This window comes from Balaenoptera ricei, chromosome 7 (assembly GCF_028023285.1).
Source record: "Balaenoptera ricei isolate mBalRic1 chromosome 7, mBalRic1.hap2, whole genome shotgun sequence".
Classification (NCBI taxonomy): domain Eukaryota; kingdom Metazoa; phylum Chordata; class Mammalia; order Artiodactyla; family Balaenopteridae; genus Balaenoptera; species Balaenoptera ricei.
Window position 1 is genome coordinate 82212413 of NC_082645.1, and position 11830 is coordinate 82224242.

The following is an 11830-nucleotide window of genomic DNA, read 5'->3' on the forward strand; positions in this document are numbered from 1 at the left end:
GTTTCAGCCCAGTTCCTTCCTTTTATACACAAGGAGACCCACGATGCCAGGGAAGTCACCACATCACCTGAACAGACAAGATGGGGAAAAAAGAAACCACCCCAAATCTTCTACCAGGCAGCATGCCTACAACCAGAATTCCCAGACATTCTGCTCTCTCAACCAACACCAAGTATTAATATTGACACCTGATGGAAGAAATATTCATATATTGAGGTATGGGGAAGTCTTTCTGGCTTATACATGATTTGGCTTGAACTTCATGCTAACTAGAACAGCCTGTCTTATGGCCCGTCAAACATGCCTTGTACATTTGTTTTAACCATTAAAGAAAAGATTGCATTTAAAAATCTAAATGGAGTGACTGTGTTTCAGGCATTTAAAATGGAACCAAGTGGCCATTGTGGGTGTGGTTTCAGACATGTTCCTGCATCACTGAGAACTTAAATTTTCTGAACTGTTATCAAATTCAAGGATACCACCAGCCATGCTCAAAACAGTATCTGCTAGCAGCTGCCAGCTACAACCCCTTGTAACTATGCAACCATTTTGGACCCCAACCAATCCTTACTTAACAAGCATCCTTCCTTCTTGCCAGATCCAATTATAATTCTTGATAAACAACTCATGAAACTAACTGTAACCTTGTAGTTTTTGTCTTTATAAGCCTCCCCCATTTTGTAGTCTGGAGGAACACAAGTCAAGTGCTTATTGAACCTGTATCTCCTAGATTACAGTCCTCAGTTTGGCTTGAATAAAACTCTCTCCTATCCCTATTATAGATTTTTTTTAATTGATCATTTTCATCAACATACTTTTTCAGCTCATGATATTTAAAAGTGAGACACCTTTAGGGTTAAGCTCAGTCTTTCATTATTTATACCCTGACCTCATTCCAACAAGGCTTTCAGGCGTCCTTAGAGAGGCACAGAATTCTTATAATCTTAGATTAAAAAGTTCCCAGGGGCTCTAACGAGGGTAACACTGGTTAGCTTATAGAACTTACATAATGACATTAACAAGAGTGCTTCTAAAGTTTTCTCGTTCTTTATGTGGAGATTTGCTCTTTGATTTGGAAGTAGATGGTCCAGCATGACTATCATCAATCTGGTCGAGTAACTTGCCCTTTTTTCCAAAGCGTTCCATGTATTCAGCTTGAATTTTTTTAAAAAAGGCATAAATTAGTCATCTAAAAAGTAAGCTAAAATATTTAAGTGGTTAGAATAAAATGCTGAAGCATGTTTTAAGAAAAAAACTACATTCTTTAAGTTCTTAAGTAACCATATTTTCTTTCACTATGAGGAAGTTAAACTAACTCTCATTTTATGTCATCATAATAGAAACCTTTATTTCAAGAATATTCATTAATTTATTTTATATTTTGATTAATGTTAATAAACTCAGATTTTCAATTATATTTGCATAGAACCTTCTTAAAATGAAGATTAAAATTATTATAAAAACAGAATATAAAACTATTTCAGAAAATTTAAAGAACCATGATGAAAAAAATGTTAATATTCAATACAATCAATCTGATAAGTCAAAAATATTAATATAAATAATTTAGAAGTAATGATTACAACTTATTAAAATCCCCCTTAGAAAAAACTTTAGTCTTTGATACAGAGGCATATTCTGAATACAATAAATCAAAGTTTTATTATAAACATCCCAATTCCTAAAATATCAGCTTTTATAGCATTTGCAACAGCCTGAAATAACTAAGAACTGGATTCAATTATTTTCTTAGGGAACACACTGGGATAAATTTTTCTACTTTACATAAATATTTCAGTTTACGATTTCATTGCTCTAATTAACTAAATATTGTGTGATTTTTTTTCTCTAGAAAATGTCCTTGAAGTCTAAGATAGAATATTAGAGTTCTTACCATATGATTGTTGATTTTTAACACTAAACTGCTCTGGAATACCTTCACCCTGCTTTACACTCAAATGGAACGATGGAGCTGCCTGCTGCCACTGGGGCTTTGAACTCACCTGAAATATGAAATTTAGATAGCATTAACAAAACAAGGTCAGAAGAAAAAGACTTTTTTCATGAAATGCCTAAGAATGTATAAACACAGACGTTTTCTCAAACAAATTAGGACATCTGTAAAGAAGGCACAAATACCCAATAGCAAATCTCACTAAAGCCTGTGAATGGCACGGTGTGTGACATCCGGGACACATTACCAAACGCTCTGCTGCTGGTTTGATGTGGGCACCTGTTACCTAACTGAGGTGTTCATTCCACAGAGTTTACTCACCCACAGACATTGGCAAGTGATTTTTTTAAGCCTTCCATCTTAATTAGAGCCACACCGTGCTGGACTCCAATGCTAATGAGTTCCTCTACATTCCAGCTCCAAAGGATCTTCCTGTTCTCATGGCTTCAGCAGCTCTAGATTGCCCTGGCAACTCACAAATTCATTCCATCGTTTAAGGCAGGGATTATAAATTCTTATACCTACACAGTTCTGGCAGGTATCATGAAAGAAGGAGGAAAGGTAGTGATGATAGCTAATTGTCACTCAGCTTCAGTGCTGGGAAATGTTAGGGGGTGGTGGGGACTGCGGCCAATGGGAGAAAACCTACGTCTCCTAAAAAGGCAACAACTAATTAGCTCGAGCCGGTTACTGCGATAACAGAACACAGACCCACTGTTGCTAGAACCTATGTCTCTTCAAGAAACGCAGATGGGTGGGTTTTAAAGTAGAATGTACGTATTTTTAAACAATGATAATTGAATCTGTGTCTTCCTCTCACATTCGGGTGAACTTGATAGCCCATGCCTGTACTGGCTTTTATTGAATAGTTTTACCCTTCCCAGTCCTTTACTCCTACTTTCAAATAAACTACTTGCACAGAAGCCCTTTTTTCAGGCTCTTCTTTCACAGGAAAACAAGCTAAGACAATTAATAAGTCAATGCTTTTCCATCCTTCCCTGCCTGCCTTTCCATTCTTCCGCTCTCATCTTGCTCCATAAAGGATTTCAGATTCATGGGTGGGCTATGAGTAAGGTGTTCACAAAGGGTGAGAATCAGGTCACCAGTTCAGAGGGGCTGGGAGCCACCAGCACTGGGTCACCCTTGATTTCAACAACAAGGATCACCACCAGAAGCATAAATGTCTGTAATGAAAATCACTCTAGGGCTTAACTACCGCCGGAAAATTTTATCCAAGTACAAACCTTACTATTCAAATGAAAATTGTTTGTTGGCTTTGGTCAATGGATTTTTTAAAATCTCTTAAAAATATCATCTCCCTTAACACACATGAAACTGAGAAAATGAATGCTGAGAAAATGTAAGATATGGCCAAATATGAACATAAAACCAAGTTTAAATCAGCCAACAAAAGCATTTTAGACTATTATATGCCAATGACAGGAAAGGATTATTATTTAACTCAGCCACTGAATATTGAATCAGGAAATTTTAATTGAGTTTACATCCCTAAACCTATATACTAATAAGACAACAAACTAAGGGTAATTTTTATTTTTTTCTTTTAAAATTTGTCAAATTTTTCAACAGAAGATGTCTATTCCATTTCAAATCTTGTCTTTTAAGCTAGAAAATTTAAGATAGATTTTGCAGAAGCACAGAAAAGGTGCTATGGATCAATTCTATAGAATCTGGTATCATTAAAAAAATTTTCAATTAAAATGTATATTTTGAAATGTTCATTTACTTTATCAAAGAATATTAACTCAAGTTTTCTAAGTGAAAAATGTCCTCCATTTTAAATTATGTCCTGCATTTAAATTATAGTTTGTTCTCAGCTTTTAAAATATCTTTCAAAAAAATAATGCTTTGGATGAAACTTGAGAACATTATGCTAAGTGAAATAAGCCAGACATAAAAAGACAAATACTGTATGATTCCACTTATGAGGTACTTATAGTAGTCAAATACATAGAGACAGAAAGTAGAATGCTTGTTGCCATGGACTGACAAGAGGCAGAAACAGGGAATTAGTGTCTAATGGGTACAGAGTTTCAGTTTGGAAAGATGAAGAGTTCTGAAGATGGATGGTGGTGATGGCTGTACAACAATATGGATGTACTTAATGTCTATGAACTATAGATTTTAAATGGTTAAAATGATCAATTGTATGTTATGTATATTTTATCACAATTTAAAAAAAACCAAAGTGTTTGCACTGAACCTCCACTTAAGCTCAACTTCCAGCAGTTACAAGAGCAAAACTCAATGGCATTAAATTCAATATAACTACTAAATGGTAAAATTTATCACAGTCAAGTATATCTTACCCAGCACTTGTCAACTGAAAATGTCTATTAACTGCCTCTTCCACAGGACAATGACAATTTTCAGTCATAATAATAATAATTAAAAAAAAAAAGGATGGCAAGATCTGCAGAATCTTCTGTGGAATAGCATTTCAGTGCCAGAAGATGCATCTCAAAGATCATCAACACTTCTTACTTTCAAACTCAGAAACTGAGGCTCGGAGAGGTAACTGACTCCCTCAGATGGCAGGGCCATTAGTGACAAGGATGTAACCCAAATCTTCATCTCCTAATTCCAACACTGATATATTTTCTGCTAGACAATCTTGGAAATACTTTTATCCAGAATATTCAAACATACTATACACACTACTAGGAAATTACAGCTTACGCTTACTTTATTAAGATAGTTATTTTTCCTCTTATGTGCACCTCAAAATTTCCCAATCAGAAAATAGTCAAATTGAGCACAAAATTCAAAATCATAAATTCAGTTACTTATTTACAAGTTTGAAACTAGTAAACATTTTTAAAAGGCTAAAAATCCAACGAGAGTCTATAGGTAAATTACCGTAGACAATTGTGGTAAAATTCTTACTGGTGTCTTGGATTTTTCTTTGCTGGATGATTTATCCTGCATTTGAAAAAAAAAAAAAAAGTTTACTATGTTAATGCTAAAATTGATTCATTCAACCAAATTTTACAGAGGATCTAAAGTAAAGCACTTAGTATTCAAAATATTTAAAGACTACTACTTTTTTAAAAAATTTTATTTATTTTATTTATTTATTTTTGGCTGCATTGGGTCTTCGCTGCTGTGCACGGGCTTTCTCTAGTTGCGGTGAGCGGGGACTACTCTTCTTTGTGGTGCGCAGGCTTCTCACTGTGGTGGCTTGTCTTGTTGCGAAGCACGGGCTCTAGGCGCGCGAGCTTCAGTAGTTGTGGCATGTGGGCTCAGTAGTTGTGGCTCACGGGCTTAGTTGCTCTGCGGCAGGTGGGATCTTCCCAGACCATGGCTTGAACCCGTGTCTCCTGCATTGGCAGGTGCATTCTTAACCACTGCGCCACCAGGGAAGCCCCTCTACTACTTTTTAAATTCTCAATGTTTGTCTTAGAATTGCTTTTTCATAGCAAGGAAAGAAAGGAAAGTGGTATCCAACAACACCCATCAGAAAGCTTTAAAAATGTGCAAAGCCTTTTCTCCATTTCATCATCCCCTAGGAATTTAATCTGAACCTAGTGAGTGTCCAGGGCTTACTGTACTCCACCTCCCTTCTCTATCACTAAAATACCATTTCTGTCCTATTGACAACCAGAATGCTCCACTTCCTAAGGTGACAATGTATTCAGGTTAATGCATCCTCAAGTTACTGTAAGTAACACATACTTTTTAGCAGCAACTTTCAGGGAAAAGTGCTGATACTTCCTTTGAGTAGAGGATGATTCCATGGTAGGAATTCCACCTAGGTAAGAGGAAGCACTGTTGACAATAATACTTCGATCTATAAAGCAGATTATAAATCGTGCTTTTTGCCAATTGTCAACTTATTGCCTCTCAGCTCCAAGTCTACCCTTTTTGCTCCCCTTTGTGATTGAGCAGGACTCGATAACATTTCTCCTTTGCCAGCCAGCATTAATATTATAAAGGGTGTCAAAGCAACACTGTGAGAGGAAGGGACTCTCTTCCTGGTTCTAGGGCTTTTTGTCGTTGCTTCCATGGTGTGGCTGCCATCCTTGCCTGTGGGCACCTTCCCCGCCTGTGGTGTGTGGCTGGCCCAGTGACAGACACCCTCCAGCAGCGTCAAATCCCTAAGGGCAGCTTCCCAGAAAGTTTCCCTTACATCATAGAGGGAGACTTTCTTTCAAACTCTTCAGCACGCAAGCAAGATGGTTTTCTCACCTCCCAGCCTAAGCCTGCAACACCTCAGCAAACGTCTTTGCCATCCAGGTGGGCCACAGCCATTCCCTCTCCAAGGGGTCTTAATCCAGGCTTTGGAGAAGAAATGGATCCTCCAAGTTGCTTCCTTGAGCACTCTCCCTTACTCCTGAAGGGAATGGCTACTTCTTATGTCTGCTAACCCTGTATTTTTTTAAGCTACATTGTCCAAAACAGCATCCATTAGCCACCTGTAGCTACTGACCACTTGAAGTGTGTCTCATATGAAGTGAGATGTGTTTCAGTGTAAAATATGTACTAGATTTTGAAGACTTAGTACAAAATACAAAAAAATTAAATTATCTTGCCAATCTTTATATTGATTAGAATATATATTGATTACATTGTGCGCTGTGTACTGTTTTAAGAAATTTACATGAATTATCTCATTCAGTTCTCTTTACAACTCTGTGAGATGAGCAGTATACCACTTTTGTTCCTACTGTATACATGATGACTTTTTATATGAGGTACTCTCTACCCGTACAAAGCATACATTCCAGTCAATTTTTTTTTTAACATCTTTATTGAGGTATAATTGCTTTACATTGTTGTGTTAGTTTCTGCTGTATAACAAAGTGAATCAGCTATACGTATACATATATCCCCATATGCCCTCCCTCTTGCGTCTCCCTCCCACCCTTCCTATCCCACCCCTCTAGGTGGTCACAAAGCACCGAGCTGATCTCCCTGAGCTATGCGGCTGCTTCGCACTAGCTATCTATTTTACATTTGGTAGTGTATATATGTCCATGCCACTCTCTCACTTCGGCTCAATTTACCCTCCCCCCTTCCACCATGTCCTCAAGTCCATTCTCTACGTCTGCATCTTTATTCCTTCCTTCCCCTAGGTTCTTCAGAACCCCCCCCCCTTTTTTTTTTGAGATTCCATATATATGTGTAAGCATACGGTATTTGTTTTTCTCTTTCTGACTTACTTCACTCTGTATGACAGACTCTAGGTCCATCCACCTCACTACAAATAACTCAATTTCGTTACTTTATATGGCTGAGTAATATTCAATAGTATATATGTGCCACATCTTCTTTATCCATTCATCTGTCGATGGACACTTAGGTTGCTTCCATGTCCTGGCTATTGTAAATAGTGCTGCAATGAACACTGTGGTACATGACTCTTTTTGAATTATGGTTTTCTCAGGGTGTATGCCCAGTAGTGGGATTGCTGGGTCATATGGTGGTTCTATTTTTAGTTTTTTAAGGAACCTCCATACCATTCTCCATAGTGGCTGTATCAATTTACATTCCCACCAACAGTGCAAGAGGGTTCCCTTTTCTACACACCCTCTCCAGCATTTATTGTTTGTAGATTTTTTTGATGATGGCCGTTCTGACTGGTGTGAGGTAATACCTCATTGTAGTTTTGATTTGCATTTCTCTAATGATTAGTGATGTTGAGCATCCTTTCATGTGTTTATTGGCAATCTGTATATCTTCTTGGGAGAAATGTCTATTTAGGTCTTCTGCCCATTTTTGGATTGGGTTGTTTGTTTTTTTTGATATTGAGCTGCATGAGCTGCTTGTATATTTTGGAGATTAATCCTTTGTCAGTTGCTTTGTTTGCAAATATTTTCTCCCTTTCTGAGGGTTGTCTTTTCGTCTTGTTTATGGTTTCCTTTGCTGTGCAAAAGCTTTGAAGTTTCATTAGGTCCCATTTGTTTATTTTTGCTTTTATTTCTATTTCTCTAGGAGGTGGGTCAAAAAAGGAGGTGGATCTTGCTGTGATTTATGTCATAGAGTGTTCTGCCTATGTTTTCCTCTAAGAGTTTGATAGTGTCTGGCCTTACATTTAGGTCTTTAATCCATTTTGAGTTTATTTTTGTGTATGGTGTTAGGAAGTGCTCTAATTTCATTCTTTTATATGTAGCTGTGCAGTTCTCCCAGCACCACTTACTGAAGAGGCTGTCTTTTCTCCATTGTATATTCTTGCCTCCATTGTCAAAGATAAGGTGACCATATGTGCGTGGGTTTATCTCTGGGCTTTCTATCCTGTTCCATTGATCTATATTTCTGTTTTTGTGCCAGTACATACTGCCTTGATTACTGTAGCTTTGTAGTACAGTCTGAAGTCAGGGAGCCTGATTCCTCCAGCTCCATTTTTCTTTCTCAAGATTGCTTTGGCAATTCGGGATCTTTTGTGTTTCCATACCAATTGTGAAATTTTTTGTTCTAGTTCTGTGAAAAATGCCATTGGTAGTTTGATAGGGATTGCATTGAATCTGTAGTTTGTTTTGGGTAGTATAGTCATTTTCACAATGTTGATTCTTCCAATCCAAGAACATGGTATATATCTCTCCATCTATTTGTATCATCTTTAATTTCTTTCATCAGCATCTTATAGTTTTCTGCATACAGTTCTTTTGTCTCCTTAGGTAGGTTTATTCCTAGGTATTTTATTCTTTTTGTTGCAATGGTAAATGGGAGTGTTTCCTTAATTTCTCTTTCATATTTTTCGTCATTAGTGTATAGGAATGCAAGAGATTTCTGTGCATTAATTTTGTATCCTGCAACTTTACCAAATTCATTGATTAGCTCTAGTAGTTTTCTGGTAGCATCTTTAGGATTATCTGTGTATGGTATCATGTCATCTGCAAACAGTGACAGTTTTACATCTTCTTTTCCAATTTGTATTCCTTTTATTTCTTTTCGTTTCTGACTGCTGTGGCTAAAACTTCCAAAACTATGTTGAATAATAGCGGTGAGCGTGGGCAACCTTGTCTTGTTCCTGATCTTAGTGGAAATGGTTTCAGTTTTTTACCAATGAGAATGATGTTGGCTGTGGGTTTGTCATATATGGCCTTTATTATGTTGAGGTAAGTTCCCTCTATGCCTACTTTCTGGAGAGTTTTTATCATAAATGGGTGTTGGATTTTTTCGAAAACTTTTTCTGCATCTATTGAGATGATCATATGGTTTTTATCCTTCAGTTTGTTAACATGGTGTATCACATTGACTGATTTGTGTATATTGAACAATCCTTGCATTCCTGGTATAAACCCCACTTGATAATGGTGTATGATCCTTTTAATGTGCTGCTGGATTCTGTTTGCTAGTATTTTGTTGAGGATTTTTGCATCTATGTTCATCAGTGATACTGGCCTGTAGTTTTCTTTTCTTGTAATACCTTTGTCTGGTTTTGGTATCAGGGTGATGGTGGCCTTGTAGAATGAGTTTGGGAGTGTTCCTTCCTCTGCAGTTTTTTGGCAGAGTTAGAGAAGGATGGGTGTTAGCTCTTCTCTAAATGTTTGATAGAATTCACCTGTGAAGCCCTCTGGTCCTGGACTTTTGTTTGTTGGAAGATTTTTAATCACAGTTTCAATTTCAGTGCTTGTGATTGGTCTGTTTATATTTTCTATTTCTTCCTGGGTCAGTCATGTAAGGTTGTGCTTTTCTAAGAATTTGTCCATTTCTTCCAGGTTGTCCATTTTTTGGGCATATAGTTGCTTGTAGTTATCTCTCATGATCCTTTGTATTTCTGCAGTGTCAATTGTTACTTCTCCTTTTTCATTTCTAATTCTGTTGATTTGAGTCTTCTCCCTTTTTTTCTTGATGACTCTGGCTAATGGTTTATCAATTTTGTTTATCTTCCTCAAAGAACCAGCTTTTAGTTTCATTGACCTTTGTTATCGTTTTCTTCATTTCTTTTTCATTTATTTCTGATCTGATCTTTATGATTTCTTTCCTTCTGCTAACTTTGGGGTTTTTTTGTTCTTTCTCTAGTTGCTTTAGGTGTAAGGTTATGTTGTTTATTTGAGATGTTTCTTGAGGTAGGATTGTATTGCTATAAACTTCCCTCTTAGAACTGCTTTTGCTGCATCCCATAGGTTTTGGGTTGTTATGTTTTCATTGTCATTTGTTTCAAGGTATTTTTTGATTTCCTCTTTCATTTCTTCAGTGATCTCTTGGTTATTTAGTAGTGTATTATTTAGCTTTCATGTGTTTGTATATTTACAGTTTTTTTCCTGTAAAAAGAAGTTACAACTTACACCGCAGAACTACAAAGGATCATAAGAGATTACTATGAACAGTTTTATGCCAATAAAACGGACAATCTAGAGGAAATGGAGAAATCCCTAGAAAGTACAATCTCCCAAGACTGAATCAGGAAGAAATAGAAAATAGAAACAGACCAATTACCAGTAATGAAACTGAATCAGTAATAAAACAAACTTACTCTCAACAAACAAAAGTCCTGGACCAGACTGCTTCACAGGTCAATTCTACCAAACATTTAAAGAAGAGTTAGCACCTATCCTTCTCAAACTATTCCAAAAAAATGCAGAGGAAGGAACATTCCCAAACTCATTCTATGAGGCAACCATCACCCTGATACTAAAACCAGACAAAGATACCACAAAAAGAAAAAATACAGGCCTAAATCACTGATCAACATAGATATAAAAATCCTCATCAAAATATTAGCAAACCAAATTCAACAATACACTAAAAGGATCACACACCATGATCAAGTGGGATTTATCCCAGGGATGCAAGGATGGTTCAGTATTTGCAAAAATCAACCAACACGATATACCACATTAACAAATTGAAGAATAAAAACCATATGATCATCTCAATAGATGCAGAAAGTCTTGGACAAAACTCAACATCCATTTATGACAAAAACTCTCAACAAAGTGGGTGTAGAGGGAATATACCTAAACATAATAAAGGCCATGTATGATAAGCCCACAGCTAACAACATACTCAACAGTGAAAAGCTGAAAGCACTTCCTCTAAGATTAAGAAAAAGACAAGGTTGTCCAGCCTCTCCACTTTTATTCCACATAGTATGGGAAGTCCTAGCCACAACAACCAGACAAGAAATAAAAGAAATCCAAATTGGAAAGGAAGAAGTGAAACTGCCACTGTTTGCAGGTGAGATGATACTATATATAGAAAATCCTAAAGATGCTACCAAAAAATTACTAAAACTCATCAATGAATTTGGTAAAGCTGCAGCATACAAAATTGATGTACAAAAATCTGCTGTGTTTCTGTACACCAAAAACAAACTATCAGAAAGAGAAATTAAGGAAACAATCCCTTTACAATGCAACAAAAAATAAAATATACAAGAATAAATATAAGGTAAAAGACTTGTACTTGGAAAACTATAAGACACTGATGAGAGAAACTGAAGACAACACAAAGAAATGGAAAGATATACCATGCTCACATGTGTAGCTGAACCAAACTGACTCCATTTTGTCAGCTCTATCTTAGGCCCACTGTCCTATCCCCTCCCCTTTATGCATGACTGAGCTTTAGCCTAACACACAAGGAATGTGCCCAAGCCAGATGAATTCCCATTTAACTTTTACCCTTGCTTTCATCTGATAACTGAAAACCAGAAGTGTGCCTTCTGCTGATGCAGATGGTTAACGGTCATAAGACACCCAGGAGAAGGAAAAAAAAAAACTCAGTTCCCATCCGTGTGGACATGCTTCTCCCTAGTAGTGAGATTCTATTTTTAGCTTTGACCCCTTTAAATTCCCCTGCACCCCTTTCAGCGGTGCTAAGTGCAGCTGTGAATGAGGATCATATGTCCACCCAATCCTTCCTGCCTGTGTAAGTTACCCATACTACATTTCCTAATTGCTCTTTATG

General features: G+C 36.9%; 1 protein-coding gene across 1 annotated transcript in view; it reads right to left on the bottom strand.

Annotated features, from left to right (window-relative positions):
• The window catches only part of DNAH7 (dynein axonemal heavy chain 7), a 221067-nt gene extending 215355 nt beyond the window's left edge, over positions 1–5712 (bottom strand). Inside the window, exons 1-4 of the mRNA XM_059927531.1 lie at positions 5635–5712; positions 4835–4897; positions 1895–2003; positions 1007–1154 (exon numbers count right to left, since the gene is read on the bottom strand). Of these exons, the coding sequence (XP_059783514.1) occupies positions 1007–1154; positions 1895–2003; positions 4835–4897; positions 5635–5712 (398 nt within the window). The remainder of the gene's footprint in view (positions 1–1006; positions 1155–1894; positions 2004–4834; positions 4898–5634) is intronic.
• Between the last annotated feature and the right edge of the window lie 6118 nt (positions 5713–11830).